Below are 27068 nucleotides of genomic sequence, written 5' to 3'. Positions count from 1 at the left end.
TAATTTAACTTTAAGTTATATTATCATGCAAGTTGTCTATCATGGATAACAGAATGAATAAGAATCCCCAAAGGGCAAAATATGAGTTATAGAAGGAGCTGGTTTAGCCAATGGACCTCTTTCTTTCTTATGGTATAAGAAAACAAAAGAAGAAAAGAATTTGAAGGGACGTATTATAAGACAAGGCTTGATAAAAGTATGGCGTCTTCTAAAAACAAGATTGAGTCCAGCAGCTTCACCACTGGCTTCATTGTCAAACGCTTTTTACTTCAGGATCAACTGTAGTAAGAAAAATTTAATTACATATGTCAACATGGTGCATCCCAACTCAGGAAACAAACTAAACACATGGCAAGAACTTAACAAAGGTGGGAATCTACCATGGTTGATGTGTTTACAAATTGCTACAAGAATAAAACGTGATCTCAAGAAAGAAGGGAGGATTTGAGAAAAGAATCCAAATTGGAAACACTTATACAAAACCAAGACCACCTATAGGACATATATATAAATGGAGATGGAGCAAATAAAAATTGTATGGTAAAGTATATCCAAAACTTCAAATAATCACAGTACAACAACAGGAAGAGTTACAGAAAAAATCGGTAAAATTTACTCCAAGTTATAATTTAAGGGAAAATTGGCACAAAATATTTTACCTATGGTATATACCGTATTTTTCCAACTATAAGACGATACTTTTTTCTAAAATCCTTACCCTAAAAACTGAAGGGCATCTTATTCAAGGAAGTCAGCCGAGAATCGCGTGGTTGCAAAACTGCCCATACTTTGTTTCTGCAGAGAAGCTTCCTCCTATTGTTAGCCTCCAATCACGAGTGAAATAGCTTGTCTCCCAAACAGACTTCCTCCAGTCACGAGCCTGATGTAACTGACATTAGCTGATGCTGAACAAACCAATTAGAGGAAGGCTGATTGCAGAGACAAGCTATCTGCAGTTTCACTCGTGCTTGAATGTAATCAGTTAAGCAAAAGAGCCTGGAAATAGAGCTGCAGAGAGACGGTTTGGGCCTCCTCCCACCGAGTGTATCAGGTCAATGTTAACTAATTATTAAATAAAAATGCGTTCTGCACTATCTTTAAAATATTGATTTCTTAATTTTGGGTTGGAAAAGTGGGGGTCATCTTGTACATGGGGGCATCTTATTGTCGGAAAAATACGGTAACCCCATCAATAATTACCAAGATAGAGAAATCATGTAACAATAAATGTTGGAAATGTCATATAAAGAAGAACATTTTAACATATGTGTTGGTTATGTTAAAAACAAACAAACAAACCTCAAAATTACTGGAAAGAAATACATCAAAATATCCAGAAAATCCTAAAAATAAAATTTGAGATGAAACCACAAATATTTTTATTGGGTATAATCCAGAAAACATAAATGAAAAATATCACAGTTTACTAAGATATATGCTGACAGCTGCAAGAACAAATTTCTCACAATGTTGGAAAAGAGGAACTTTGCCGATGATACAATATTGGGAAACCAAAATTGGAGAATACGCAGCAATGGCTCCATTGACAGTGTTTATTCATAATAGAAGTCTAACCAAACAGAAGGGAAGAATGTGTCACTAGAAAGTTTTCCCTTGATATTTTAAATTATGCTTAGTAGTTGCTTCTCTTGATTTTTTCCTGTTGTCTGTTGTTATTATCAAATGTAGACTTCTTTTTTCCTTTGTATTTTACTATTTGAAGAACAAAAATATCTTAAATATATTTTTCTGAAAAAAAGAAAAGCTGATTCTGATTGAATGTTAGGAAAAACAGTAAGATGAGCTTGACAGTGGAACCACTTAGCCCAAAGTGTTGGGCTCCCCTGGTCTCCTATCTCAACATGGGGAGGCTGGAGAAAGGTCTGTGTGAATATTCCTACTGTGTCCCCACTTTGAACTCAGTGCATGATCAGGCAAATGAGTGAATCAGGCTCAAGCATCTTGAAGACTTAAATAATATTTTATCCCAGCTTCTCTCCAGCTCCTGATCATTCGCCTTTGTCTTCCTATGTATTTTTCTGGGGAGAAATACTAATTTTTAATACTTAAACATTCTTTTTGTGTTGGGTTTCTCCTTAAAATCAAAAGGATGTTTGTGTTTATATACACAGATACTAAGCTTGTGTGGTTATTTTTATTTCACTTTTTGTGATTTTCTTTCTTTTTAAGTAATTGAATTCTTTTTAATTTTATTGATGTGTTGTCCCTATCGTTTAGTCCAACATTTTTGCAAGATCTAAAGAGCGAAGGGAGAGGGCAGGGTAGAAGAAGAACCCTTGTTAAGCAGTGCAGGTAGACCCCCAATGTTCATTCTCAGGAGAAAGGCTCTTTACATTTGTGAACATTTATTTATTTAGGAAATGTTTACAGCTGCCCATCTTAAATACATTACTTTGGGTGGCTAACAAACCAACTCTTAAGAGAAACAAGATAAACCTCCTTGTAAACAAAACAGAAGATAGAGTTAAAAATAATCCAACAGAAAAATGAAGGTACTGCTTCAGAAGTTGACAATCCATATACTGGACTCCTGCACCATTCTGGCCACAACGCCTTGGGGAAAAGCCAGGTCTTTATGGCTTTCTGGAAGGTGAAGAGGGTCAGGGTATTCCAAATCTTCAGGGGGAGGCTGCTCCATAGGGCAGATGCCATGCCAGAGAAGGCACATCTTCTCAGTCCTGCAACATGATGCTGTTTGATAGAGGGGATCTGGAGCATGCCCAGCATGTCAGATCTGGTGGGATGGGCAGAGACCTTAGAGACAGGTGGTCACACAAGTAGCTTGACCCTGTTTTGTATAAGGTTATAAAGGTGATAGCCAGCTCCTTGAATTGCACGTGGAAACATGCTGCGAGCCAGTGCAGGTTGCACAACAGTGGTGTCACACGGACAAACTTTGATGTGCCCAAAACCGCAGGCACCACTACATTCTGGACCAGTTAGAACTTCTGAGTATTCTTCAAGGGAAGTCCCATGTACAGCATGTTGCAGTAATCCAGTTAGGAAGTGATTAAGGCATGAGTGACAATGAGCAGAGCCTTCTGGTCCAGGAATGGGCACAGCTGGCACCCAAAAAAATCTGTGCAAAGGCCCCTCCTGGCCATGCCTGCCACTTGCTTTTTAAGGAGGAGCCATATGTCTAGGGAGACCCCCCAGAAAATGAACCTAAGTAAGTTTAGTGGGAAGAGTTTTAAATATGAAATATGAATGTAGAGATTTTGGTGCAGGACTTCTCTAGATTATAGTTCCCCATACAGTGTTGTTGTTGTCTTACTAAAGTTCACCATCCTAACATAGTTGTGGAAAAAATGTCTACACTGCTTTACAGGATTCTGCAATTTCCTTTAGTGAAATAGGCTTAATTGTACTGCGTATTTTGCACAAGTCCACCTTCCTCCCCTGTGTTCAAGGGCCTGTAGTAGCTGTTTAGGAATCTGTTGCTGTAAATTGAAACGCTTCTCCTGCAGCTGTGAGCTGTTGTTCTAGAAAAGGCAAATCATAGATATTTATTTTATTTCTACATTCAGAACTGCTCCGGCAGTCTCAACCTCCCCTCCGGCAACTAATGTTCTAAATCCTTCATCTCCTACAAACTAAGAAGCTGACTAATTGTTTTGTTTCTCCGTGACAGATATTGATTTTGCTCCTCTTTATGGAAAGGGAAGAAAATACAAGAATATTGATGCAGAAGCTGGGAATTGGTGTGGGAGGAATTTGACTAGGTTTCTGATGGATAGAGAAATGGAACATTAATTTTAAAGGATAAACAAAGGCAAAACTAATAAAATCTGCCATATTCTAATGTCCCCCAATTTCCTAACTGTCTCCCTTTTGACTGACTTCATGATGCTCTGCATGCAGAATTTTATACATTGTGTAGTATCTACAGAATGTCTCCAAAAGTTCTTAGGATCCACTGTTTACCCATAAGTTTACTTTAGGGTGTGGCTGTACTACTGAGAAGGCTTGAGGCTTTCCATTGAGTTCTGTGAGACAAGATGAGCTGTTAGCAAATTGAGACCACGTTGGGGAAGTAAAAATGTGTCTAGGTACCACCAATCACTGAAGATAAACAGTTCTTCTTTGCTAAAACTCCCAAAGACACACCCCTCTGGATGTTTGGCTTCTGGAGTTGGGAACATTACTGCTGGTCTGCTTTTAGCCTTCTTTGCCATAACAACCACGTTTACTATTTGTGAATAGTGAAGGATCACTAGAAATTAGGAAATAGGGTGGATGAAGGAAAGGATTGGCCACGGCTGAAGTTGTGCTGCTGGTACAGCCTTGGCTTGTTTCACAGGGTGGGCGGGTGGAGAATTGTTGCTTGGTGCAGTCGAGGACACTCATTTGGGGCAGACAAGCTTTAAACATCCCAGGACTTTGCTCTGGATGTTTCTAAAATTCATTCCTTAATGAGTGCAGGACATCATTTGCATGAATGCCAGGCCATTTGAATTTCTCATTCTGTTTACCTCTGCAAATTCAGAAAATTACTAATCTGAGTTTGAGTGTTTATGAACTCTGGAGTTCCCAAGTCACATTCTCTTATAATTAGGCCACATTAAAAGTTTTGGTTCTTCTTAAAAATCTACACTAAGAATCTGAATGATCTTTCTCATTAACATTTTATGGTACTTATCTGGTTTTGCTGGTTCCCTTGTTCAGGTTTTAGCAATCCGTGCTGTTAATGTAATATCAAACTTAAGATTGCAAAACCACATGGGTGACTTGCTCTGTGTTCCATACAGTTGAGTTCACAGTCTACTTAAAAACCAAGAAGGCTTACTTGATCTATTCATGGATCTACCTTACTCATATCTAAAGCAGAATGTAGAAGTCTTTCTCTGTTTCTCCTGCACACCTTGCCTCTTTAGGTTGCATCATTTTAGACCCTTAGTCAGATGCTCCATTTCGGTATCTCATCTGGACTGGAGACCAAATGGCTGGCTGCTGGAGAGAAAGGAAGGAAGGGGGGGGAGGGGAGGGGAGGGGAGGGGAGGACTCAGCTTCCCTCTCCAGTGCAATTCTTTGTTGTAGGGATTACACCTCCCCAATTTCCATTCCTTGCTTTATACATATGATTCCAGTAGCAATGTTTGTGACTCATTTGTCTGCCCCACTGACCTAGTCTCGACCTTTACATTCCCTTCTATGCTCCCAAACCAAATTCTTGATGGATTTGATTCCTGGGGTGATTTTCCTTGAACCGATGGTTTAAGCATCTCCCTTAAGACACCATAAACTGGTCTTGGAAGTAGGAGCACAGTAGTTCAGTGCATGAGGATGGAGGGCTTTGCACCCTCTACTGTGATCAAGGCTGCTAATGGCCCCTTCACCTTAAACCAGTTACACTTTGTGACACTGATTGGATGACTGCTTATTACAAAATATCCTTCTTAAACAGGTTGAATTGAAGAGCTGTATTAAAAGCTGCTTTCATTTTTCCCAAACATTTGCTGAACTCTCTGTATCACAACACATTTCAAAGTACTTGCTTTTCTCAAGTCCATTAGTCCAACTGCATTCTCTTCCTCTGCCTGCTATTTTTAACTTGCATTTTTTTAGAATTTTTTTTTTAGCCCACCTTTATTATGTTTATAAATAACTCTGGGTGGCAAACATACCTAATATTACTCCCACCCACCCACACAATTATATATAATATATATATTATACATAAATATAAAAAAGTATTTATTTTTTTTCTCTGCGAAGTACTTCACTGATTTGATTGGCTTGCTCTTGACTGTCTTTTGATTACTAGATGTCAGTAGTAATTAGGCTGAAAAGTTAACAGATTGACAGAATATCTTAATTTCATCTAGGCTTTGTTACTGGTCCTCATAGACAAAATTTTATTCGGAATGTTTGTTCCTGACAGCTTAACCAGAAGACTTTTGTGGAAAAGAGTTTAACTAATATAACAATGGTAAAATAAATATAATATTTTTGTATTATACAAAAAGATGGACACTGAGGATGCAATGCTAGACTCAAGTGGATTCAAGTCCTACAAATTTCAGTGTTTTGTACTACTAATTGCATAGGATTTTTGCAGCCATAAACGATAGATATTTTATAAGTGTCATATCACCTGTTCAGAAATTGTAAGAACCTTGTATCAGAAGGGAACATTTTGGGGAGACATGGCAGTGCTTTTTATAAAAAATTCTCTAGAGTCAGTAGGGCAGCTTGGAGAATTCTTTAGGTAACTCCTGACATATTTTGCAAAACTACCAGTTCTAGATAAAATAAAGCTGCAAGATTTCCTATTTTAAATCTCTAGGACAATCAATTAAAGCTTAATGAAGAGTTATAATGATGAAGTGGTAATAGCCAGCACACAGAAAATAATGCCCAGGTTTGGTCTCCCAATTTATTGAGAAGTTGCAGACCTCTTTGCCTGTCCTGCCTGTCCTAATAATGATTCCATATGTATCTGAAGTTCTAAATAGAAATTGAGACGCCATTACCAGTAACAGCTTGAATGTCAGGACAAACTGCAACAGGACAACATGTGTTCACTGGAGGAACACAACCCTCCCTCTTTCTAAACTCTTTGAGAGACTCCAGATACATCATTAAGCACTTAAAAACTTCCCCATAACTAATTCGAGAAGATATAGATCTGTCACCTTCATCTGAATACGTTTAAAGCATTATTAAGAGTGAGAATTCCCAAGCATTTGGAAACAGGTAGGCTTCCAAAGAAAGATCAGTATGGTTTTTATGCAGGGATGCCATGGAGAATCTTTAGTGCTCAAAACATTATGAGCATTAAACCATCATTTTGAGTGTTCTGAATTTGAAGCAGAACTTACCTGTTCCAAGAATTGTTTCAAATTTGGAATGAAACTGTGGCTCTGCCCCCCCCCCAGAGAAAACTTAATCATAGAAAGATACTTTGACGTAGCTGTTTTGACCCAGGGATGCGTGGTTCTGAGCATTACAAGCTGAGAACAAAGCACATGGGTTTCAAGAGTTTTGTTCTGAGGTTGGTAAGAAATGCTCAGGTCATTCCAAATTTGGTTTGACAAACTATAGCCTACTCTGATGAAGCTTTTCATGTGAAGCTCTTGTATTCTGAGCAGGAAACAAAATGAAATATCCACATTTTGTGGATCTCCTTAATGTTTGGACTGCCTTGCTAGTTTTTTTAGAATTAATTGAAGATGTCACCAGGCAGATAGATAGAGTGGGTGTTTTTTTTTTTTAATCCGCACTCAATCATTTACCAATTCTGCGGCAACTGTCTGGACGAGTCCCTGCAGTTTTCAAGGCAAGGTGTTTCGGAAGTGGTTTGCCAGGGCCTCCTTCCTAGAGCAGAGCCCAGCTGGCGAGCGCAGGAGGCGGGGTTTCCATTGTTTCGCGCCTTTTTCAGGCATGTGCGGCCTCCGCGCTACCAGCAACTGCTCCTGACTCCTTTTTGCAAGGTGCCACCAGCATTTTTCCTCCCACCAGAGTGAGAGTCCCCATTTATCTACTCACGTAAGTTTTTGAACTGTTGGGTTGACAGGAGCTGGGGAGGAAGCAGGAGCTCACTCTGCTGCGCGGAGCTGGGCTCGAACCACAGAAGTGTCAACCATTTCTGGCCAGCAACTTTCAGTGTGGAATTGCTATCCTGTATCCAAATGCTTTTTATGAAACCCATATAAGCCCATTCCTTCATCGTTCCATATTCTTCTATCTTTATCATATAGTTCCTTCTTCCAAAAATATTGGAGGAAAGCATGCTCTGTACACAGCCTTTGAGGTCTTGGAGGACATAAGGACATAAATCTAAACAAATAAATAATAAATGCAGGCCTGCCTATTAATTATATGTTTTACATAAAGCATAGTTGCAGCACCAACATATTTAGATTGGAATGTTCCTCCTTTGGAAAGTGTGTTTTCTTCTGACTATAATTTTTCCTATTTGGCAAGGCCAGGCAAGTGAAATGTCCTTTAATTAATCTGTTCCTCTTAATCACTGGTTCCATCTAATTGTTTTTATGTTTCCTTTTCTTTGATAATGGCAAAATCCTGTTTGACTGTAGAAGAAAACAGAAGTGGAGGAAGCCAGTGATTACAGAGCACACACTTAAATGAGAGAGAGATAGGGACTACTTAAAGGGCAGGAAACCGGCAAATTGAAATTAGAGGTGAAGACATTTATTTCTTCCCATGGAGCATGCTAGAGGAGACCTTGGCTGAATAGGAGTTAATTGGGAATATACATCAGAGGAATTCTTGGTCATGGAGGCACAGCGTTGATAAATGATCCTCTAAGCACTGGGTGAGACTACCTTTTTAATTTTACTTCCAGGTGATGATGGAAGAGCAGTGCCTTGGCATCACCAAGACCTATTATGGACTTTGACTTTTGACTCCTTAGTAGCCCCTCCCCCTCAAAAAAAGAATTGCACAGTTGATGCATTCCACAACTTTCCCCTGGAAACAAATAAACTGGGAAGAATATCCTAATTACTTTTATTAGCCTCACTATAGTGTCATTCTTTTATATATTTGTAAAGATCCCCACTTCTGTGTTTTTAAAGAAAAAGACAAATTTCCAGTGAGTGTTTTTCAGACTGATTAAGATGTGAATCACATACTGTACTTACCTGTATTTGTAGCTCAGTGTGTTGCACACCCCAAGCAGATGTTTGCAAGCCATGGCTTACAGCTTAATGTAATATGTGAACCAGCCAGCAGTGATCTAGCTAATAAGCCTTGATTGAACATAAATGTGTATAGTATGCCCATGAGTTCTAAATATTCTCTCGGCCCTAAATCATTTCTGTTTTGAGGATCAAAGCCTTGTTGCCCCGTACCCCCGTTTGTTCTTATTATCAAAACCAGAGTTAAGCATTCAGAGTTGGAGAGGATCAAGGATGCACGTACAGCCCAGTTGCTCCTTTGAGAGGATCCTTTTTTCTGGTTCTTGCCCTCCGAAAGTTTTATCTTTGGTTCCTGTGGTAAATTGCTGCCCCCTCGTGGGAGATGATGCTATATGAAGAATATTTGGAGAGCTGAAATAGTGGACGCAGAGAAAATTCAAACATTTAAAGCCATTTGCTGCTTTGAAACTGAAACTATTCTGGAAGTGTGTACAAGAACTGCTTATAATGAACATCTCCTTCCTCCTCTCTCTCCCCACACCATAAAACATATGTGAAGAGAGTACTAGCTTACCAGACCATCCGCGCTGTCCTCTTCTCCATTCTCTATTTTTTCTTCACCCTCTAAAAGACTTCCTTGGAATTTTATAGGGGTTGTTTGCAGTAATTCTAGCCAATGATCTCAGTTATCATTTGGGGACACCATCACTTGGACGTTCTGTCTGTGATTATGGCACATCTTAGACTCGCTATTTGTCACCATGTCTGCTTTGGTTCTGATCTGTATATTTTTGCTGCTTTTGAGGAAAGGGGAGAGATTAGTTTTGAAATGGAGAAACCACAAAAAAGTGGTATTCCAGAAATGTTAAAGTAGTAAAACTTCCTTTGAGGGGAAGGAGGACCATAAGGAAGGAACAGTATGTTCTAGGGATGACACCCAAGAATGGGCTTAAGAGTAAATATGAACCACCTGTAACCAACTGTATAATGATTTACTTGAGCATGGCAGAAAGAAATTATGTTGACTGTTCCTTTATTCCCGCCTTAGAACTAGGAAGGCTTAAATATATTTCCTGACCTCCATTTGATACTGTACTGTTTGAGGGTCTGGTTGAAAGCAGCAGCAAGACAAGATGCTGGCGTTCAGCTAAACAACTTCACCTTTCCATTTCTCTTGAATGAGATGAAGTGGTGCGTACGAGGTCAAAACTATTTTCATAATAATACTAAGATGTTATTGTCCTTTCTCAATCTAATTTTCTCACAAGCGTACAATGGAGCTTTTCAGAGGCTATATACAGTATTAATACAGTGGCACCAAACTGTACTAATAGTCATTGTATTCTTCACCACTACATACTCGCAATAAAAAAGAAAAAGCCAGTTTCACTTAACAACGTCCTTGGTGACACAATAAAAATCATTAATGTTATTAAATCTTGACCCTGAGCGAACATCTTTTTAACATTCTGTGTGATGAAATGGGAAGTGCACATAAAGCACTTCCACTGCATATCAAACTATGATGGTTGTTTTGAGGAAAAGCACTTGTGCAATTGAGTTGCAGGCGGAACTAGCTGCTTTTCTTCGTGGAACACCATTTTTACTTGATCTACTTCATTTATGTTCTTAAAGATATTCCTATGTTAACACCAAATAAATATTTCCTTCGTATTGATAGGAAATTTGTTTGGGATAGCAGATGACCAAAGTTTTCCTAAGCTAAATTAAGACTAACATTTGAGGAAGGCGGCTTTAATTTATCTGATCTGCAGAAATATTGAGCTAATATTTTATTATACACCAGCATGTGGAATAAAAATATAGTTGAATATTACTGTTTATGGGCTATGTTGGAAAATTACTACTTATTTCCTTTGTGATCATGGCAAGTGCTTGTACAACATTTAGTAGAAAGACAACATTTAGTTTATTTCCAGGACTATGTGCGGTTTTGGGGCTATATTGGGGCATAGATTGGATTTTGATAATGGGATTCATGAACGTCTCACTCTTTGGAAAAATTCTACTTTGAAAATTGGTGGTAAAATGTTCTATTGGAAAGTTTGAGTGGAAGCCAGGATCATGACTTTAAGCCATTTGTTATGTAATGACAGTTTTAAGGGTTTGTCCTGACTTCAAATTGAATTTGGTTTTCCCAGATTGCAACAGTGGAGGTATCTTCAACTTAAGCATCTTCCAACAGATCATTATGGACCAGATGCTTTCTTACTTGATGGAATCCATGACAGAATTAAAACTTATATCATATCTCTATCAAAAAGCTCAAGAATAATTTTAAAATGGACATTTCAAAGATAGTCTAAAGATCTGGAATTTCCCATAATGCCCTATCAATGGATTCATGTCCTTAAAAATATTAAAATATGATATTTAACAAATGTGATTTTTTGATATTATATAATGAAATATGTCAACATTTGGAAGATCTGCATAACTCAGCGAACCAATATTTTCCAAATGAGCAATGCACGGTGCTACAAAATCACGTAAAAGATCCATTCAAAGTGCAAAACAGACCAATGGATTTTAAAGTAACAGAATGAAAAAGGTTCACTGATATATTCCACATTGCAACTTTAAGAAATGTCCAATTGTCGAGTTCTGGTTATGGTATCACAGAAGAATATCCACAATTATCTGAAAAGTCTGTTAAAATATTCCTCACTTTTCCCACTACGTATCTGTGTGAGGCCAGATTTTCTTAATTCACTTCATCCAAAACAACATATCACACCAGACCAGTGTTTCTCAACCTTGGCAAGTTTAAGACGTATGGACTTCAATTCCCAGAATTGCTGGCTGGGGAATTCTGAGAATTGAAGTCCACACGTCTTAAACTTGCCAAGGTTGAGAAACACTGCACCAGACTAAATGCAGAAACAGATATAAGATCCAACTGTCTTCTGTTAAGCCAGACATTGAAGAGATTTGAACATATATAAAACAATGACATTCTTCTCACTATTTCTTTTTATTTATTTTTAGAAAATATAGCTATTTTCCATTAAAATATATTATTTGTGTTAACATGTAATGGATTTATTGTTATTTTAAATGAATTAATAAATTTTTTTTTTTAAATTCTCAGTTTTAATTTCTAATACAGTAAATATCAATATATATAACCCACATACACTAAAGGTCTTTGGCATCTTCAATCATTTTTAAGAATGTGAAAGGGTCCTAAGACCAAAAATCGAGAACCGCTGATCCAGAGTAGTGAGGGACTGGATGAAGGTCAGTGAATGGACTGAATCTTCACAAGTAGCTTCTAAAGCTAGGAGTGCCCACACATGCTTGGCTAAGGGAGGAATTTGATAACTATTTAGAGCAGGCCACAGCTACCACATGTCTGGGATATGTCTCCACTGCAACAGTTTGGTAGCATGGATCCATAGCTGATAGATGGTAGTAAGCTCGGGAAGAAAAGGCAGCTTCTGAGAATGATTTAGGAGCATGTGGTAGAAGTTATATTGGGTGTCGCAGTAAACAGCCTCTTCTGTCATGGGATGTTGAGGGTAAAAACGCAGTGGCACCTCTAGCACTGCATGAAACAAGTGGGAATGCCTAGCTGGTCCGTTGCCTGGTGGTTGGAATGGAGTGCCTGATCAACAGGAGATGGGTCCAGCATATTTGTAGCATTTTTTAAAAAAAGCTGCTGATTGTGCTAGCAGATTGCAAGTCAACACCATCACTGATGAGGGACATGGAAAAAAGGCTTGCAGAAAGGGGATAATTTCAGTCATTAGGCACATACCCACAGCATTCCCAGGTTCTCATTGAGGTGAGGACTCTACCTCCTGCAGAGTGAGGCTATTCAAACTTATGAATACATGTTGAAACTGCTAGGATGGAAATGAAACCCATTGCTGTAGTGAAGAGGCTGGTTGTCTGGAGGTGGCCTGCGGAGTGCCTGTGTTGTATTACTCCATAGGTTCTTGTCATTAGAGTTTCCAGTGTGGGGAGTATAGACTTCTGCCATGGACCCTGTTGTCTGAATTACGGGCTGCCTGGGTGGAATTTATATCCTGTTCATAATGAGCTATGATTGGCTGCTGAGCTTACCAACTTGGTATGGGTGTAGAAAACCACTTTTCTCAACTTCCTTTTTTCTTTCCCATTTAACTCAGAGGAAGAAGAAACATAAATTACAGCCATCCTCAACTTGGTGTAAATTTATGTCTTTGAGGTTGGGCTGTCCTTGGTTGGGAATAGGGGACAGGTTGGATTCAGCATAATTGTTCTGTGTTCATATGATGCTCTATCAGTATCCCTTCTTTCTTTCAGATCTATTTAAAGGAAATTTTGAGAGAAATAGGCATCTACAATTTTAAGGGGCCGCACAAAAGTACTTGGGAACTTAAACCAGAATACAGGCATTATCAAAGTGAAGATAAAAGTGATTAGCAACCAGGAAGCTGTCAACTTTGAAAGCAGGAAAAGCTGCCCAGGTTCACCCTTAAAAGAGTAAGAGTTAATACTTTTGTAATCAACCCTGTCTTCATTTTTTAAAAGATTTTTCTGGAATGTTATCTAAGTTTTTGTGGTATGTTTATTGCATACAAATTATTTATAGAATAAACTTGTATTTGGTTTCTTTAATGTATGGCCTTTTATTGTAACTTCTTGCATTTTGTAAAATATAACTATGTTAATAAATTGACTAGAAATTTTATTTCCTCCTGGGTGAGTTTATCCCATTATGATTAAACTCTTCAGTGGGCTTATATTTTGAACAACAGAGAATCTGATAATATTTTAAAGACTAACACATTTATTCTAAAAATTGTTTACCTTTAAGGATCCAGGTCACACTTGTGTTTTTGCTGCACATGACACAGCTACACCTTTCAAAAGTGAATCTTGAAGTAGTTTCCAAGAACATATCAATGGGATGGTGAATAGCCTTTACATGCTTGTTTATCAAGAATAACTAGAAGTGGGACACATTTTCAGTTGAGCCAGAAATGGTTCTTAGAGTAAGGAAAGTGGAAGAAACATTGTGTTAGGCAAATAGCTGATGGTGAAAAGAGAAACGAATAACAGAATTACAAAAGCAAACCATTCTGGACATAATCCAATGTTCTATTTCTACTGAGAACACAAATCATCCTGTGTCATCTTGTGCCTCCCCTGCAGCCTTCAAAATTGTTTCTGGAAGGTTGGTGAAATTTCAAAAGCAAGTGCCCCCCGCCCCCCCCTTACTTTCTTCAGTGCCTGTTGCATGAGTTTGATGTACAAAGGTCTACAGTGTGCATGGATGTCTGCTCATGCAATACTAAATTGGGGTTGGTGGTATGATGTCCTAGACATACCGCTTGACATCTTCTGGTTGGATAGTCAGCACAGATGACTTTGATGATGTTGTGGCCTTCCATATCCTGGTTTTGCACCAACTTGGGATTAAGACATAGAACCTGGGTAACCTGGAAAGATCATCTACACCTATGCCAGAACATCCACGCTGGAAGTTACATGGGTCAAAAAAGTAAAGAGAAGGATGTTCATATTCCCACAAAGATGTAACCAACATCTTTGTGTTGCAAAAAATTGAATCAGGTAAGGAAAAGGACCCAGCAAAGTCTTAGGTATTCTATAATTTTGAAACACTGCATTTGTTTCTCTTCATTTGTCAGCAGCTGATGTTGAGCTTCAGACAGGTGACATTATTTTCCATATATCTAATTCTTCCTTCAAACTTTGCCATTCGGTGACAGCTAAGGGACTCAAGCTATCCTTTGTGCATCCCTGACCTGAGCGCCCTGGTCCCACATGAAGGTGCTTCCTTTAGGCGGGGTAAATTGTTACAGGGCTATCAACATTGAGTTGCTGCTTCCCCATTCATAGGATACCTCTGCTTCTAGTACAAGAGATGAACTCAAGGCAGAATGGATGGTACCAGATCTGGTAGCAAAAGCTTCAGCTGGAGTTAATGGCTAACTATAATAAATAGATGAAATGTATCAGAGGGGCCTCTGTAATGCATGGGCAAGTGAGTCCCCAGCCCACATTCACTAACAGCCAGCAGCATCTCAGTTTTAATACACATTCCTGTCTCAAGCAGGAGCTTTTGAATGGTAGCATGGCTGGAGACCATGTATGTAGGAAGATTACCCCATTATCCTCCTTTTCTGCTAAAGACAGAAACAGATTCTTTAGGACAAAGGTAGAAGCTGGGTTCTGGGACAGGGTAAAGGAGAGAAAAACATTGTCTTTTTCAATGTTTTGAAAAAGAAATTAAAGATCAGAATCAGCGAGAAGCTAGAGAAACTCCAGGACAGCAAGCAGAGGGCTGCTATTTCACAGATCTGTCTCTAAGGAATGGGTAGCAAGTATAGCTAGAAACATTATACAAGATTACCTCTTATTGGAACGGATTTAGGTGTTTTATTGTCTCATATCTAATTGTCTCCATATAAGCTCATGCATTGTGTGCTTTTATGTAACTTAGGACCTCTTTCCATTAGATAAATAGGAACAAAGCAGTTTCATTGTGCAGTTGCTCAGTCTTTTCCTGCGTATTTTTCTGTCAAGAGGTTCTTTAAGAAGCAGTTCGTGATTTGAACAACTCTATTTTTGTTTGTCACTTGTTTTGCATGTACAGGTAGTCCCCAGTTTAAGGACAGACCTCCATTCCCAAGGTCTGTGCTTAAATCAAATTTGTATTAAGCCAGAACAGTATTATTGTCTAATACTGTGTAAGTAGTATTGTGTAATTTACTCGAACCATTGTGTATTTAACTTGAATTTTGCTACCGTAGGCCCCGTTCTTAACTACAGGTTGTCCATAAACCGGGCATTCTTAACCTGGGGACTATCTGTAACTATTTTCAAGTTTGAAAGGAATTTTTAAGTTAACTTATTTTAGAAATAAAGTTTGATTCTATTCCTTATAAAATTGCCTATTTTCCCTTAAAGAGGGTGACTTATCTAGCCACAGGCCTCAGTCCCACAAGGTGGCACAATAAAATTTGTCTTCTCTTTTACTTGCCAGCAAGGGGCACAAAAGCTATGGGACCCCTCCAATCGCCAACATGCTGGGCTTAAGGGGAAGGGTGCAAGGCAAGGCATCTCCCTGGAAGACAGGAGATGGCAACGAGCACTAGCATATGTTGAGTTCCTGGAAGACATTTGAGGCCTGCAGCCTCCAGATAAACATTGTGAAGAGACTTATTGATGTCTTTTTATTACACTTAAACCAGTAAGCTATTCAGATCAAATCTTCTTATGGGTAAATCTGCCATCAGAGAGTTAACACAACTGGATCAAAAAAACACATCACTTTGGGCACATAAAGGCCTCCAGCTATTTTCCCTAAGTATGTAATATTCCAGGATAGCATTGACATCTATAGGATTCCATTATAGGTAAGGTGGCTGGCGTGACGTATTATTGCGGTTGGATGAACTACAAATATCCATCAGAAATACACCTACCTCTTTAGTGTTGGAGGTTCAAGAAAGGGAGTTATGATACGTAAGAGTCTCTCTTCCATTTCCAATAGGGTTGTAGTAACCCTGTTGTCACAGCACCTGAAATTTTGTCCCACCAGTAGGAATAACAGAACTTCCTGTGCTGAAGGGTCTGCTTCTAATGGCATATAACTCATCTCTAATACCCCATTACGCTCCATTTGGTGGAATTTCTTTCAGTTCCAGTGACTTGAGTGTGGAAAAGGTGCTTACAATCATTTACTTCTTTCCCAGAATTGTTCTCAACTGTGCTCTTCATAGCCAATTCAAACCTGCCCAAGACTAGTGAATTGGCTTTTTAACACTGATCCTTGCTAGCCACTAAACCCCCAATGTCTTTTTATATCATTTTTAAAATTGTAAATTGCTTCAGTATTTTTACAGAAAGAGGTGTGTGCGCACATACATGTTTGTATTTTTTTTAATAAATAAAAACGAAACCCTTCTCACAGAGTAAGAAATTAAACCTAATGTTTTGGCTAAGACATTGGTAAGTTTATCTGGAATATTGTGTGGAATTGGATAGCAATCTTCAGGAAATATGATTTCAGGCTGCATTTGTGAAAAATCTAGAGATTTGGGGGAAAAAAGCATTTTTGCTTGCAATGAAGGAGCCTCAGACCTGTGTCTGTGATTCTCTAATACACCATGCTGTATACTCTGTACCAAAGCTTACTCCATTAAGCACAGCAATCTATACTGCAGAAATTTCTCTGGATCATGTTACCAGACATGCAAAACAGGTAGTTTCATAGAGCGTCTTCTGAAATGTGATGGTCTGAATTCCATTAGAATTGGAAGTGCTGCTACTTTTCACCCAAGGCAGGATGCAAAACATGCTCCTGATTAAACATGGGAAGATTAAGTGTTACAATGTATAGAAATATGGCCAAGGGGATTATTAAAATAAGCAAAACTGAGCCTACTGGAAGCTCTCAAGAGTAAACAATGGAACAGTTAAATCAGCTTCAGGAATTTTTAACACCAACAATTTAAAATGAAGTTTTAGCTTTAACATGAACTCAACAGCAAACGTAACACTTCTCCAGATCTTGACCAGATGATTACACGTGTAGTAAATGTTTTGCATTTGGTCCTGCCTGCAAGACCTGCCAAAACAATCCATATTCTACACTATGGTAATCTGAACACCTAAGGCTCCCCTCTTAGGCTGGGCGCCTATGCAGGAATAGGCCCTTTTAAAAAGCATTCTTAGTGTTGCGAACGCTTTGCTGCCTCAGGCCTATGTACTCAGGAACCTGCAGTCTTTATAGACATAAAACTCTTTCATCCCACTGTTCTAAGTCTATGCCTTCTTGAAAACTTTCTTCCAAAGGGAACACACACACCCAGTTTTAAATACTGAATAGTCCTGTTGCGGTCAAAGCAGTCACACAATCTGGTAAGTGGCAGGAAACAGATCTTGATGTCCACGTGTTAACATCTATCTTCCTTCAATACAAACTGCAAGCCTGGAAGGGCAGACCATATGCACTTTGCCCGTAAATATGCGTCTGATAGTTTAGAACTCTGTTTTCTCGTGAACATTCAAAAGGTATACTGGAATGGCCACAATGCTGCAACTCTCACCAACTAAGAGACTTAGCTGACCACAGCACTGCTGACACCGTCTTTCCTTTCACAGAAAAAACAAAAAAAACAGCCCAATCTCCTATTTTAGATAAGCACTGAAACAGGAAGTATGCCACTGCAATGAACAGGTCCTATACTGGTATTTTTCTTCTATTATTCCGACAGCACTTTGCTCCAAACATAATACTTCATCAATGCTTGCTTGAACACAGTTCTTCAACTATCACTTCTAATTCAAACAATGGCAAATGTTAAATTGAAAACATTTATACAATGCATACAAAATACCTTTTTCTCAAAAATTAAGCTCTCCTTAATCAAGTACCCAGTGTTGTAGGGTACAGACTGGGAAGGAAATAGTGACAGAGACTTAAAAAAAAGAACCTCCAAAAATTCAAAAGATCGACCTAATATCCTGTGAATTAGCGATTTCAAGGGCAACGAAATAGTACAACTGAGCCAAAACATACACGCAAATCTTAAGTCACAGAAATACTAAGTAGTTGTGATGGACTGGAATGGAGGAAGTGGGGTGAAAACAGCGCTCTCGTTTCCAGAGCAACGCTCTGGAGATGAGCGCGCCATTTTCACCCCACTTCCTCCATTCCAGTCCATCACAGTAGTTTCTGATGATACAATTCTGATAACACTGCTGGCCTCTTCCACATGACCACTTTCAAGGAGGTTGTGAAAGACCAAATATTCTTATTTTCTTAAAAAGAAAATCTACTGACATACATACTGAGTACACTGACTCCTACCTGAAGGACATTTTCTCCAATTTCTCTTGGCTGCTATATACTTTATATTGACAGGAAAACTTCTTTCCTCTCATCAATTACAGTTACCAATTCTCAGTAAAAACAATCAACAACAAAAGTGGAAATACTTTTTTTTTCTTAACACAAGTTGCGTATCTAATGGATTTGAATGGGCATGCATCTATATATATGCACACCAGCCAGCAGTTAAGCTCTACAGAAAATTAGGGCCATGAGAAAAGTAAAACTGATTTTAAGGATCAACTAAAACTGCCACTCCCTAAAACAAGGCACTTCATTTGCAAAATTATTCAATCACATCTGCCTATGTCTACACATACACATACACACAAGCACAAGCACACACATAATGTCCACAGCAACTCAATCTGGGCTGTCATCTTAAACCTATGCATATGTACTACTACTGCAGAGCTGAACGCCTATTGCTGCCAGTTAAAAGCGAATCTATTTAGCCTAGCTTACCCAAGATAGGCGTGATGGAGGGTAAAAATTTTAGGGTACTGAACGTTTCTTTCTGCTTACAAATAGGAAATATAGGGGAAACAAGTCCTTTTGAGATCTCAAATTAGCATGCAAGACTTCTAGTCCTGTTCTGTCAGCACACCAGGCTCACCCCCCTTCACATGTATCTTGCTACAAAGCCATTTTGTTGACCCCAATTTCCTAGTTCTTCACCCCAAGAACCTCTATTGCAGGACTCCCTCCCCAACAAAAGGAAAGCAAAGACAGCATGCCTGGCTCCTCTCCCTTGAAGCAAGAACATCTTTTCCATTTCTCCCCTGCCTACTTTCTATTACTCACAATTGTCCATAATGGTATCCTGGTACAAAGACAAGGTCTAACTATAATAAACAAGGAACAATCCTCAACTAATGTGATGTGAATCCCTACCTCACCTCCCCAGTTACAAGTAACTATTTGGGAAAACATTATCATCATGATTCCAGTACTTCAAACTTTGCACAATTCAAACAGGAAGTACACAATGCTTACTACGTAAAGCCATTCCCTTTGACCAGTGCTCAAGTTTACTAAACTACAACTAATGGCTTTAGGCTGGAATTGATACACCACACAGCAAATTAGTAACCTGTGATTAAATCGGTATTATACTTATGTATTTAAATTACAATTATTTCATATTACAGCATATAAGCAATGCCTCGAGTATGTGTAGATTCTTTGCCCAACATGCTTGTTTCTGCTGCCAAGAATTCTCTTCCCACTCTCTGCCTCAGTCAAAATTTGCCATGATATGTTGAAGAATTCCATGTCTCCTTCACTGGTGAAACACTCAGATTAGCATGCAGAGCAACACCACATCCAGGCTTCCAACGTTGTCCTCCAACTAGTTATGATTTGTTGAATGGCAAGAAGCCAAGTCCGCTTCAGAAAGTAAGCTGTCTTCTTTATTAGTAGTTTCCAAGTCTCTAAAAAGCAGTTCAGTTGTGGCCAATTGATCTTCCGGTTTCAAGGTCCCAGTATCTGGAGACACAAGCACTAGGGCCACACTATGCTATTGAGATGTCAAAAAATCCAAACGCACAAGAGCTACGAGAAGCCCGAAGAAGCCCGCTCAACACATTAAACCAAGAGGCATTACCTATGCTGGGTTTAAATGAGTTTTTTTTATTTTAGACAGCCTACAAGACAAGTTTTTTTTTTTTTAAAAAAACCAATGCCTCCACTTCAATTAATTCGGGGTCAAAATAAATCAAATTAAGCTCAAGATGGTATCAGTCCAGTTTTCAGACATGGTTGAGTCATGATGTTTGTTGATGAATAAAGAGCAGCAGCCAATTATGATGACAAATGATTCAGAATGATTGATTTCTTGTTACTGTTAAGAAATGAATGAAAGTTAGCCTGTGTTCATATCAGGTCTTCAACACAACATCAGCATTCATTCTTAAATGTTCTCCCTTATTCAATCTGAGCTGCTATGTGATCAGGCAGGCAGAAAGCGCAGGGAAGTCACTATTGCATCTTAATGCAAGCCAAAGAGTAAACAAAGTAGCTCCTGGCCTATCAGTTGATGCTTAGCGTGGAGCAAGGCTGTCCCACCTCCTCATTCTGAGGCTGTTTGAAAGAGGAAATTGTGACGAACATTTTCTCAACCAGGGAGCAGTGAAAATAAGGGCCATCTGTAATGGCATCAACAGCAATATTCAGGACAGATAAATTAACAAAATTTTAGAAATAACAGAGCTCACCCAGGTTAAAAGTAAGCATATTCTTTTCTCTTAATACTGTTACTGAAGTTCATCATTATGTATGTGGGATATACCACAGCATGATAGCTATTAGCTGGGATGGGCCAGAGACACTGTGAGGTTCAAAGTCATTGTTAGATAAGGGTTACTCTCTCCCTATCTTGCTTCTCCACTTCTTATAAACATCAAGCCAGCTATTGTTAGAACTATCTACTCTTCTGTTAAGACTTTTATGCTGTAACTGCTGCCTGCAAAGATATTTACCCATGGTCTTGTAAATCTATACTTACGCATTTTTCTATTTCTAATCCATCCTTAAAGAAAATCATAAAGGGGGTCACGCCATCCTCGCGGAAATCCAGTAATGCCACCATGCCATCTGGATTCATATTCTCTCCTACAAAAAACTAGAGGAAGAAATATTACACGTTAATACAAGTTTGGCTCTTGTTCTGCCTACTGCTAAGCAAGGTGTAATTAAAATTTAAAACTGCTCGAGAGCAAAACACCTTAAAACATATTTACCTCCATGGGCATGCATGAAACAGAAAAAATGTTTTAAATGGTACAAGAACAAGGCTGGTGCATGTTGCTTCCAGTATCTCCTCAACAGCTCCCAGCATAGCATGTTCCAGGGGCCCAGTGATCCCAGTGCCTTCCCACTCCTTCCAGTGCCATATCCTTGGGGTCCCCCCACAAAAATAAGCTCTGTGCAGGACAACTATATTTTGTTCTCTGCATGGAATAACACCATTCTATTCACAATCCAAAACACCTGTAATATATGAATCAAGCAGACTGTTGTGTGTGTGAAACAATCAGCACATATGCCAACTATCACTGTATAATACTGTCAGTAGTCGAAAATCTAACTTAGTACTTCTCATTTCATCAGAGAAGTGAGAACACGCAGGGCCTTCTGTATTGTGAATTCCTGCCAGGTGAAGGAAACATATTCACCTAAAGGAGATGTCCTCTATTATGTGCACAGAGTCAGACACTCCAGCGTTTCCACTACTGTTTCAAAACTCTACTAGAACCTATGAACCAAAGTTGGGAAAAGCAAGAGACTAACACTGTTATTTTATCCAAAACTTAGAACAAAAGCATTTCAAGTCCTTGTTTCTATCACTGTGGTCTATCCACAACACAATACATTTGTTTTGGTTTGAAACAATACTTTCTACAATTCGTGTGCATCATAAGCAGCACCTTATCCCTTCTATTTTAAAATTTGTGTAAGCCTTACAAATCTTGGTTTTTTATCATAGTTTTATGATGGCACAGCAGTTTTCCAAAGTAATTCAGAGTCACAGTTGCGATATGAGCAGATTTAGAGCACAGACATGTAAAATCTACACCTCTAGCTATACAATCTTTTTTTTCCTAAATCCCCTAATACAGATATAAATCTTCCAGGACACAATGCATTTAATTATATTTTAGACATGGAACGGTCAGATTGGTGTGGTCCCCAGAACATTAAACTCTGTTCATCCCTTGTTTAGAGAATCTTGTCAGGTTCAGCCCAAGAACAACAACAAAACAGTCCAGTCCAGTGTAGTTCCTTTATTGCTTACACACTACAGACAGAATCTCACCAGACTAAACCCACCCTAAAGCTGCTAGCGGATATACCCCATGAGAGTCTGGGGAGGGGCCAGCCTCAGCCTCTTCTTCTCATGGTCCTGCTGCGGGCTGAGAAAGTGCTTGCCTTGCCCCTTCCTCTGGAATGCACCCCCTCCCTCCTGATAGCCTTGATCTCTCATACCAGTCTCCTCCTCGCCTAAGCCTTTCATTACATCTTGTCTCTGTCTGACCTGAGTAAGAGGTTGAAAAAGGTGCCCCTAAAAGTCATTTTAGAATAAAACCCATATATAACAAAATGCATTTTAAGTCTGTAGCAAAAAGCTACTAGTTTACAGTAACACTAGGATCACATAGGCTTTACATATTTTCAGGAAAAAAAGAGGCTTTGGAACTTACCTGATAATTTTTGAAGTTTGCAAGAATATGTTTAACTTGTTCAGCTGCTCCTGTCATGAAAGGCTTTACTCTCTCTGGCTTTGTTTCCTCAAGTCTGGCTTTGATTCTAGAGAAAGAAGGCAATTCTTCAATACCTGTCCCTCTTCTCCCCCCACAAGTGAAATTTAGGCAGAAATCATACAATAAAGCAACACTAGTGGGTTTAGTGCATGGGCTTGACCATCTAAGATTCAAGATCTATGCATGATCAATAAGGACATATTGGATAGGATTATCATCTGACTGGAATATGCAGGGATGCAAACAAGATGTGCAGGACAGCCATCACACCTAATGCAACCTACATACTCATGCCAGACATTATTAAATAATTGTGCTATTTGTACCAGGGCATCATGATGCATATGCCATAATTTTGATGCTGCTAGAGCTTGGTAAAGGCACTGTTGCTGGAGAACCCCCCCCTCTATAGGTGCCTATGTAATCAATAATAGAGGGAGAGCCAGGAACCCAAATTCATAGCAGGACAGATTCTATCCCTGCTATCTTTTCTCACTGCCCAGTGTAACTACCTACTAAATCTCTAAAGGGATGGGCCCTACCAACATGAAGGTTATTTGTTTGAACCAAACCACGAATTACAGATACCCCCATATAGGCAGAGTGCACATTCGGCAGCCAGTTTCATCCATAAAGAGGCAGGGGTCTGTATTTTACAAAATTCTCAAAAATGCTGAAGGCCAATCCTATGCTACATAATTCACTTGAAATAATGAAGTCCAAGTTCACTTACGCTTTCATGTAGTCCTTGATGTACTTTTTGTAAGACTCTTTAGTGAAACTTGTTTCCTGAAGGTGATGGTTCATTACTATGTCAACACCAGTAATAACTGTGGCCTCTGTACCTTCTCCTTCTGGACCTTCAGCAGATGCATTTCCACCAATTAAAGCATCATCAATTTCACCTTCTTTTCTGCTCACCATCTGATACATTGAAATAACCAAGAAACTCTGATAAGACTCATATATTTAGGATTACAACATGCCATTAATTAGAACAGGGGTTCCCAACCCTGGTGTGCAAGATGGAATTTCAGGGGGTGCAACAATTTTATGCATTGAGTTAAAAGCTTATTTTTAAAGTTCAATTTATTCACCTGCAATAGAAATTACACTTCATCTTCAAATGTGATATTACTTTTGTAGGGGGTGCGAACATTAATCAAACATTTCCTAGGGGTGTGGGGCATAGACAATTCAGGAACCACTGCATTAGAATTTCCAAAAGTTTTTTTTCTTAGCCCAAACAACACATATTCTGAATAGAATAAAGGTTACCTATTTTCTCTACCTCTTCAAATCAAGCCCAGTATTTGACCTCCCCCCCCACACAAAAGCAGTCTACACTCTCGTTCTATTGTTCAAAATATATCACTTGGAGTAGGTGGTAATAAATTACTTCAAAGATGAATTCGCAACATTCCAGAAATTTCAATACCACTTTCCAGTTTCTACCTTATCCCCCTAAAAGGCCACAATTTGCTCCCTCATCAGCTGGAGGTGATGTCATCAGAAGGCTGGTGACATAATACAGTGTGGTTATTTCCCATGTTCAGGCTGTTTTAGGGTTGGAAATAAGACATATCTAGGAGATAACACTCCTATTTCTACTCTGAAAACTTCAACCCATCAGCCACAAACTTCTGACAAACTTCAGCACTACAATTTGAGCATTTTGGGTGGGTGGGTGGGATTAAGGATAAAATAGGGAAGTCACCTTTCCCAGAGATCCCACTGCCATTCCTACATTTGAAAGGGGGGGGGGTGTCAAAAATTGTGCCAACAAAATTAGGACATTTTGCTATAATGGTGCTGTGATCTCGGGGGAGTGGGAGGCAGAATGTCCTATGCTGGCAGAACTAGGTGTGGATTCACTTCTGAAGAGCTACTCTAATGAACATAGATTCAATCTCTCCACAGAAAGAGGCATGAAAGAAATGGGTTAATAGGGTTTGGAGTAAGAATCCCTGGCTCAAAAAGCTAGCTAAGAACGACCATTTCTCCATGTCCATCAAACTACACCATGCAGCAAACCAAGCCAGCTCTCACCTACCTTCCCTTCCACTTCCAGGCAGAGACCATTGGCAACTTCTTTGATTTTGTAGATATCCGAGAACATCTCATCTTCTACAAAAGGAAGAAATAACAAAGCTTTTTCCACTGCCCCTCAAGACAGCATCTTTTTCCCAAACTCAGCTCATGCAGATACCCAACATCAGCTTGGAAAGTGGGCATCTTCCACTTCCCACAGCTAATTCCACCCCATCCTGGGAGAAAATACAAACCTGACGCCACCCACCTCTGCTCTTAACCTACAAAAAGCCCCAAGATCCCTACAACATGGGGCACGGAGTCACGCTCCCACAGCATGGCAGACCTACGACCCACATTATCACCAGTGAAAGAAAGCAGGCAATAAGAATCTGAAACCCCACAAGTTATAAATATGAAGCTTCAAGCGAGACGGCCTAGTCCTGGAGTAGCAGCTGCTCCCATAAGTAACCTTAGCTGCAAGTCAAAGGGGGGTCACCACCACTCCAGCTCACCAAACTGGGGACCAGCCCTCCACGTGGCCCCAAGCAGGCCTTCCCCAACCCCCCCACAGCTCAAATGGGGCGGCCTGGGAGAAGTCCAGGAGAGAGCTGCCAAAGCCGGGCTGCGAGACCCCGCAAGGCCACCAGGGGGCGGCGTCGGGGAGCGAGAGCTTCCCACAACTCTCTGCCGCCCTCTAGAGGCGGCCACGGCTTTGGCAGCTGCGGCCAACTCGTCCTGCTTTTCCGCCCTGCTCCCGGCTTGCCGCGCAAGCGCGGTGCCCCGGGCGGCCGGCTGGCGCCTTGGCGACACACATGCGCAGCCGATGGAACGCTGTCTGGGGGTCCGTCGACCCCGCGCTCGCTTCCTTCTTTAAGTACTACCCAGGCGGAGGGCGCAGGCGCAGTGCAAGGTGAGCCGGCGCGCGTTCCCCGGCCTGGAATGTGAGGCTGCGCAGGCGCACTCGGCGCAGCGGGGGGCCAGGGCGCCCGCCCCTCCCTCCTCCGATTTTGAGGGGAAAAAAGAAGCGGGGGAGGGGGCTTTGGCTCACGGCTGATGCAGTCGCGGTAGATGATCATGGCTGAGGCGGCGGGCGGCGGCGGCGGGCGGCGGCGGCGGGCCGGCGATGTCGGGGGGAAGAGCGCTAGTCGCAGCAGCCCCTGGCGCGAGCGAAGAACGAGGCGGAAAAAGGCCGAGGAGGCGCCTCCCCGGAGCTCATATAGCCAGCAGGGCACGTCCCTGCCATCCGTGCGTCGCCAATCCCCGCGCTGCTCATGACGCACGAAACTGTGACGTCAGCACGCACGCCGCCGGCCGCCGCGAGCGCCTTTCCCGCGCCCTAGAAGTAAGTAAGTGAGAGTCGTCCAACGCTGGGATGGATATCCGAATTCCGGGTTCGTTTGTCACGGTTTCAGCAGAATCAAGAGCAATCGTATAGAGAAAAGTGGAGCCGCGTCCTCCGGCGTGGTTTACGCGTAATGTATTTCCCCAATCTCCGGGTTTTATGATCACCCTGCCAACGTATGCCCCCACGCTAGTTTACTGAATGGATGCCCTTCAGGATCCCAGAGTGGATTTCAATTTCTAAATACTTTCATTGTTTTTTTTAATCTAGCCATGCTGCAACTGTGTTTCTCAGCCTTAGCAACTTTAAGATGTGTGGGGAACCATGCTGGCTGGGGAATTCTGGGAGTTGGAGTTCACCCATCTTAAAGTTGCTGAGGAACCCTGAGCTGCAGAGAACTTTAAACTGAGGCTGCGCTGCTTGTTGCACCCTTACTGCATGCAACAGTCTTACGCAGACATCCCCCTGGTTTAGAACTGCTCAACGGATAAAGCAATCCCTGATATGCTCGGATGGATCAGCCAAACTGGGCTGATCTCAAAAGCTAGGCAGCGTGACATCTGGCTCACAGCTGGGGGGAGACCGTCCGAAACCTCGAGGCTATCGGCAGGGCTGGAAAGTGGGAATGTGCGCGTGCCCGTGTCTACGAGCGCACGTGTGTATTCGGAGGAAAGCAGGGCCAAGCGCAGGCTGTCCTTCATCACAGGGGCCCGTAGCCACTTTTGGCAAGCGGGAAGCGGCCGGCCTCGAAGAGCCACGCAGAATCGCATCTGCCTCACAGCTGGAGAAGCCGCCAGGCATCTCCAGGCTGTGGGCGAGCAAGCGGGAAGCCGGGCTGCCTGATGCTCTTCCTTGCAGCCTTCAGCCCCGCTGGAAGGCGTCTGACCCACACACAGACACACGGCTGCGGGCGAGCAAATAGGAAGCCGGGCTGC

The 27068-nt window shown here is 40.7% G+C and overlaps 2 protein-coding genes and 1 non-coding gene across 3 annotated transcripts in view; 1 reads left to right on the top strand and 2 right to left on the bottom strand.

The window, feature by feature from the left end:
- The window catches only part of GTF2F2 (general transcription factor IIF subunit 2), an 82336-nt gene extending 69013 nt beyond the window's left edge, over positions 1 to 13323 (top strand). Inside the window, exon 9 of the mRNA XM_007436478.4 lies at positions 12936 to 13323. Within this exon, the coding sequence (XP_007436540.1) occupies positions 12936 to 13055 (120 nt within the window). The 3' untranslated portion in view covers positions 13056 to 13323. The remainder of the gene's footprint in view (positions 1 to 12935) is intronic.
- A 6266-nt stretch (positions 13324 to 19589) lies between these two features.
- TPT1 (tumor protein, translationally-controlled 1) lies at positions 19590 to 25968 on the bottom strand. The gene is made up of 6 exons (XM_088139459.1): positions 25840 to 25968; positions 24811 to 24884; positions 23491 to 23681; positions 22698 to 22803; positions 21002 to 21118; positions 19590 to 20338 (listed from the first exon to the last, which is right to left on the bottom strand). The coding sequence occupies exons 1-6, from the start codon at positions 25865 to 25867 to the stop codon at positions 20336 to 20338; spliced, it is 519 nt and encodes a 172-aa protein (XP_087995585.1). The 5' UTR covers positions 25868 to 25968; the 3' UTR covers positions 19590 to 20335.
- LOC112541647 (small nucleolar RNA SNORA31) lies at positions 20410 to 20539 on the bottom strand. The gene has a single exon (XR_003085633.1). It is a non-coding gene; the product is annotated as a small nucleolar RNA SNORA31 (small nucleolar RNA).
- Positions 25969 to 27068: the final 1100 nt, after the last annotated feature.

This window comes from Python bivittatus, unplaced genomic scaffold, assembly GCF_059951505.1.
Source record: "Python bivittatus isolate LINGU-HERP-01145 unplaced genomic scaffold, Pbiv_v1 ctg000210_np1212, whole genome shotgun sequence".
Classification (NCBI taxonomy): Eukaryota; Metazoa; Chordata; class Lepidosauria; order Squamata; family Pythonidae; genus Python; species Python bivittatus.
This window is presented reverse-complemented; position numbering and strand designations above follow the sequence as displayed.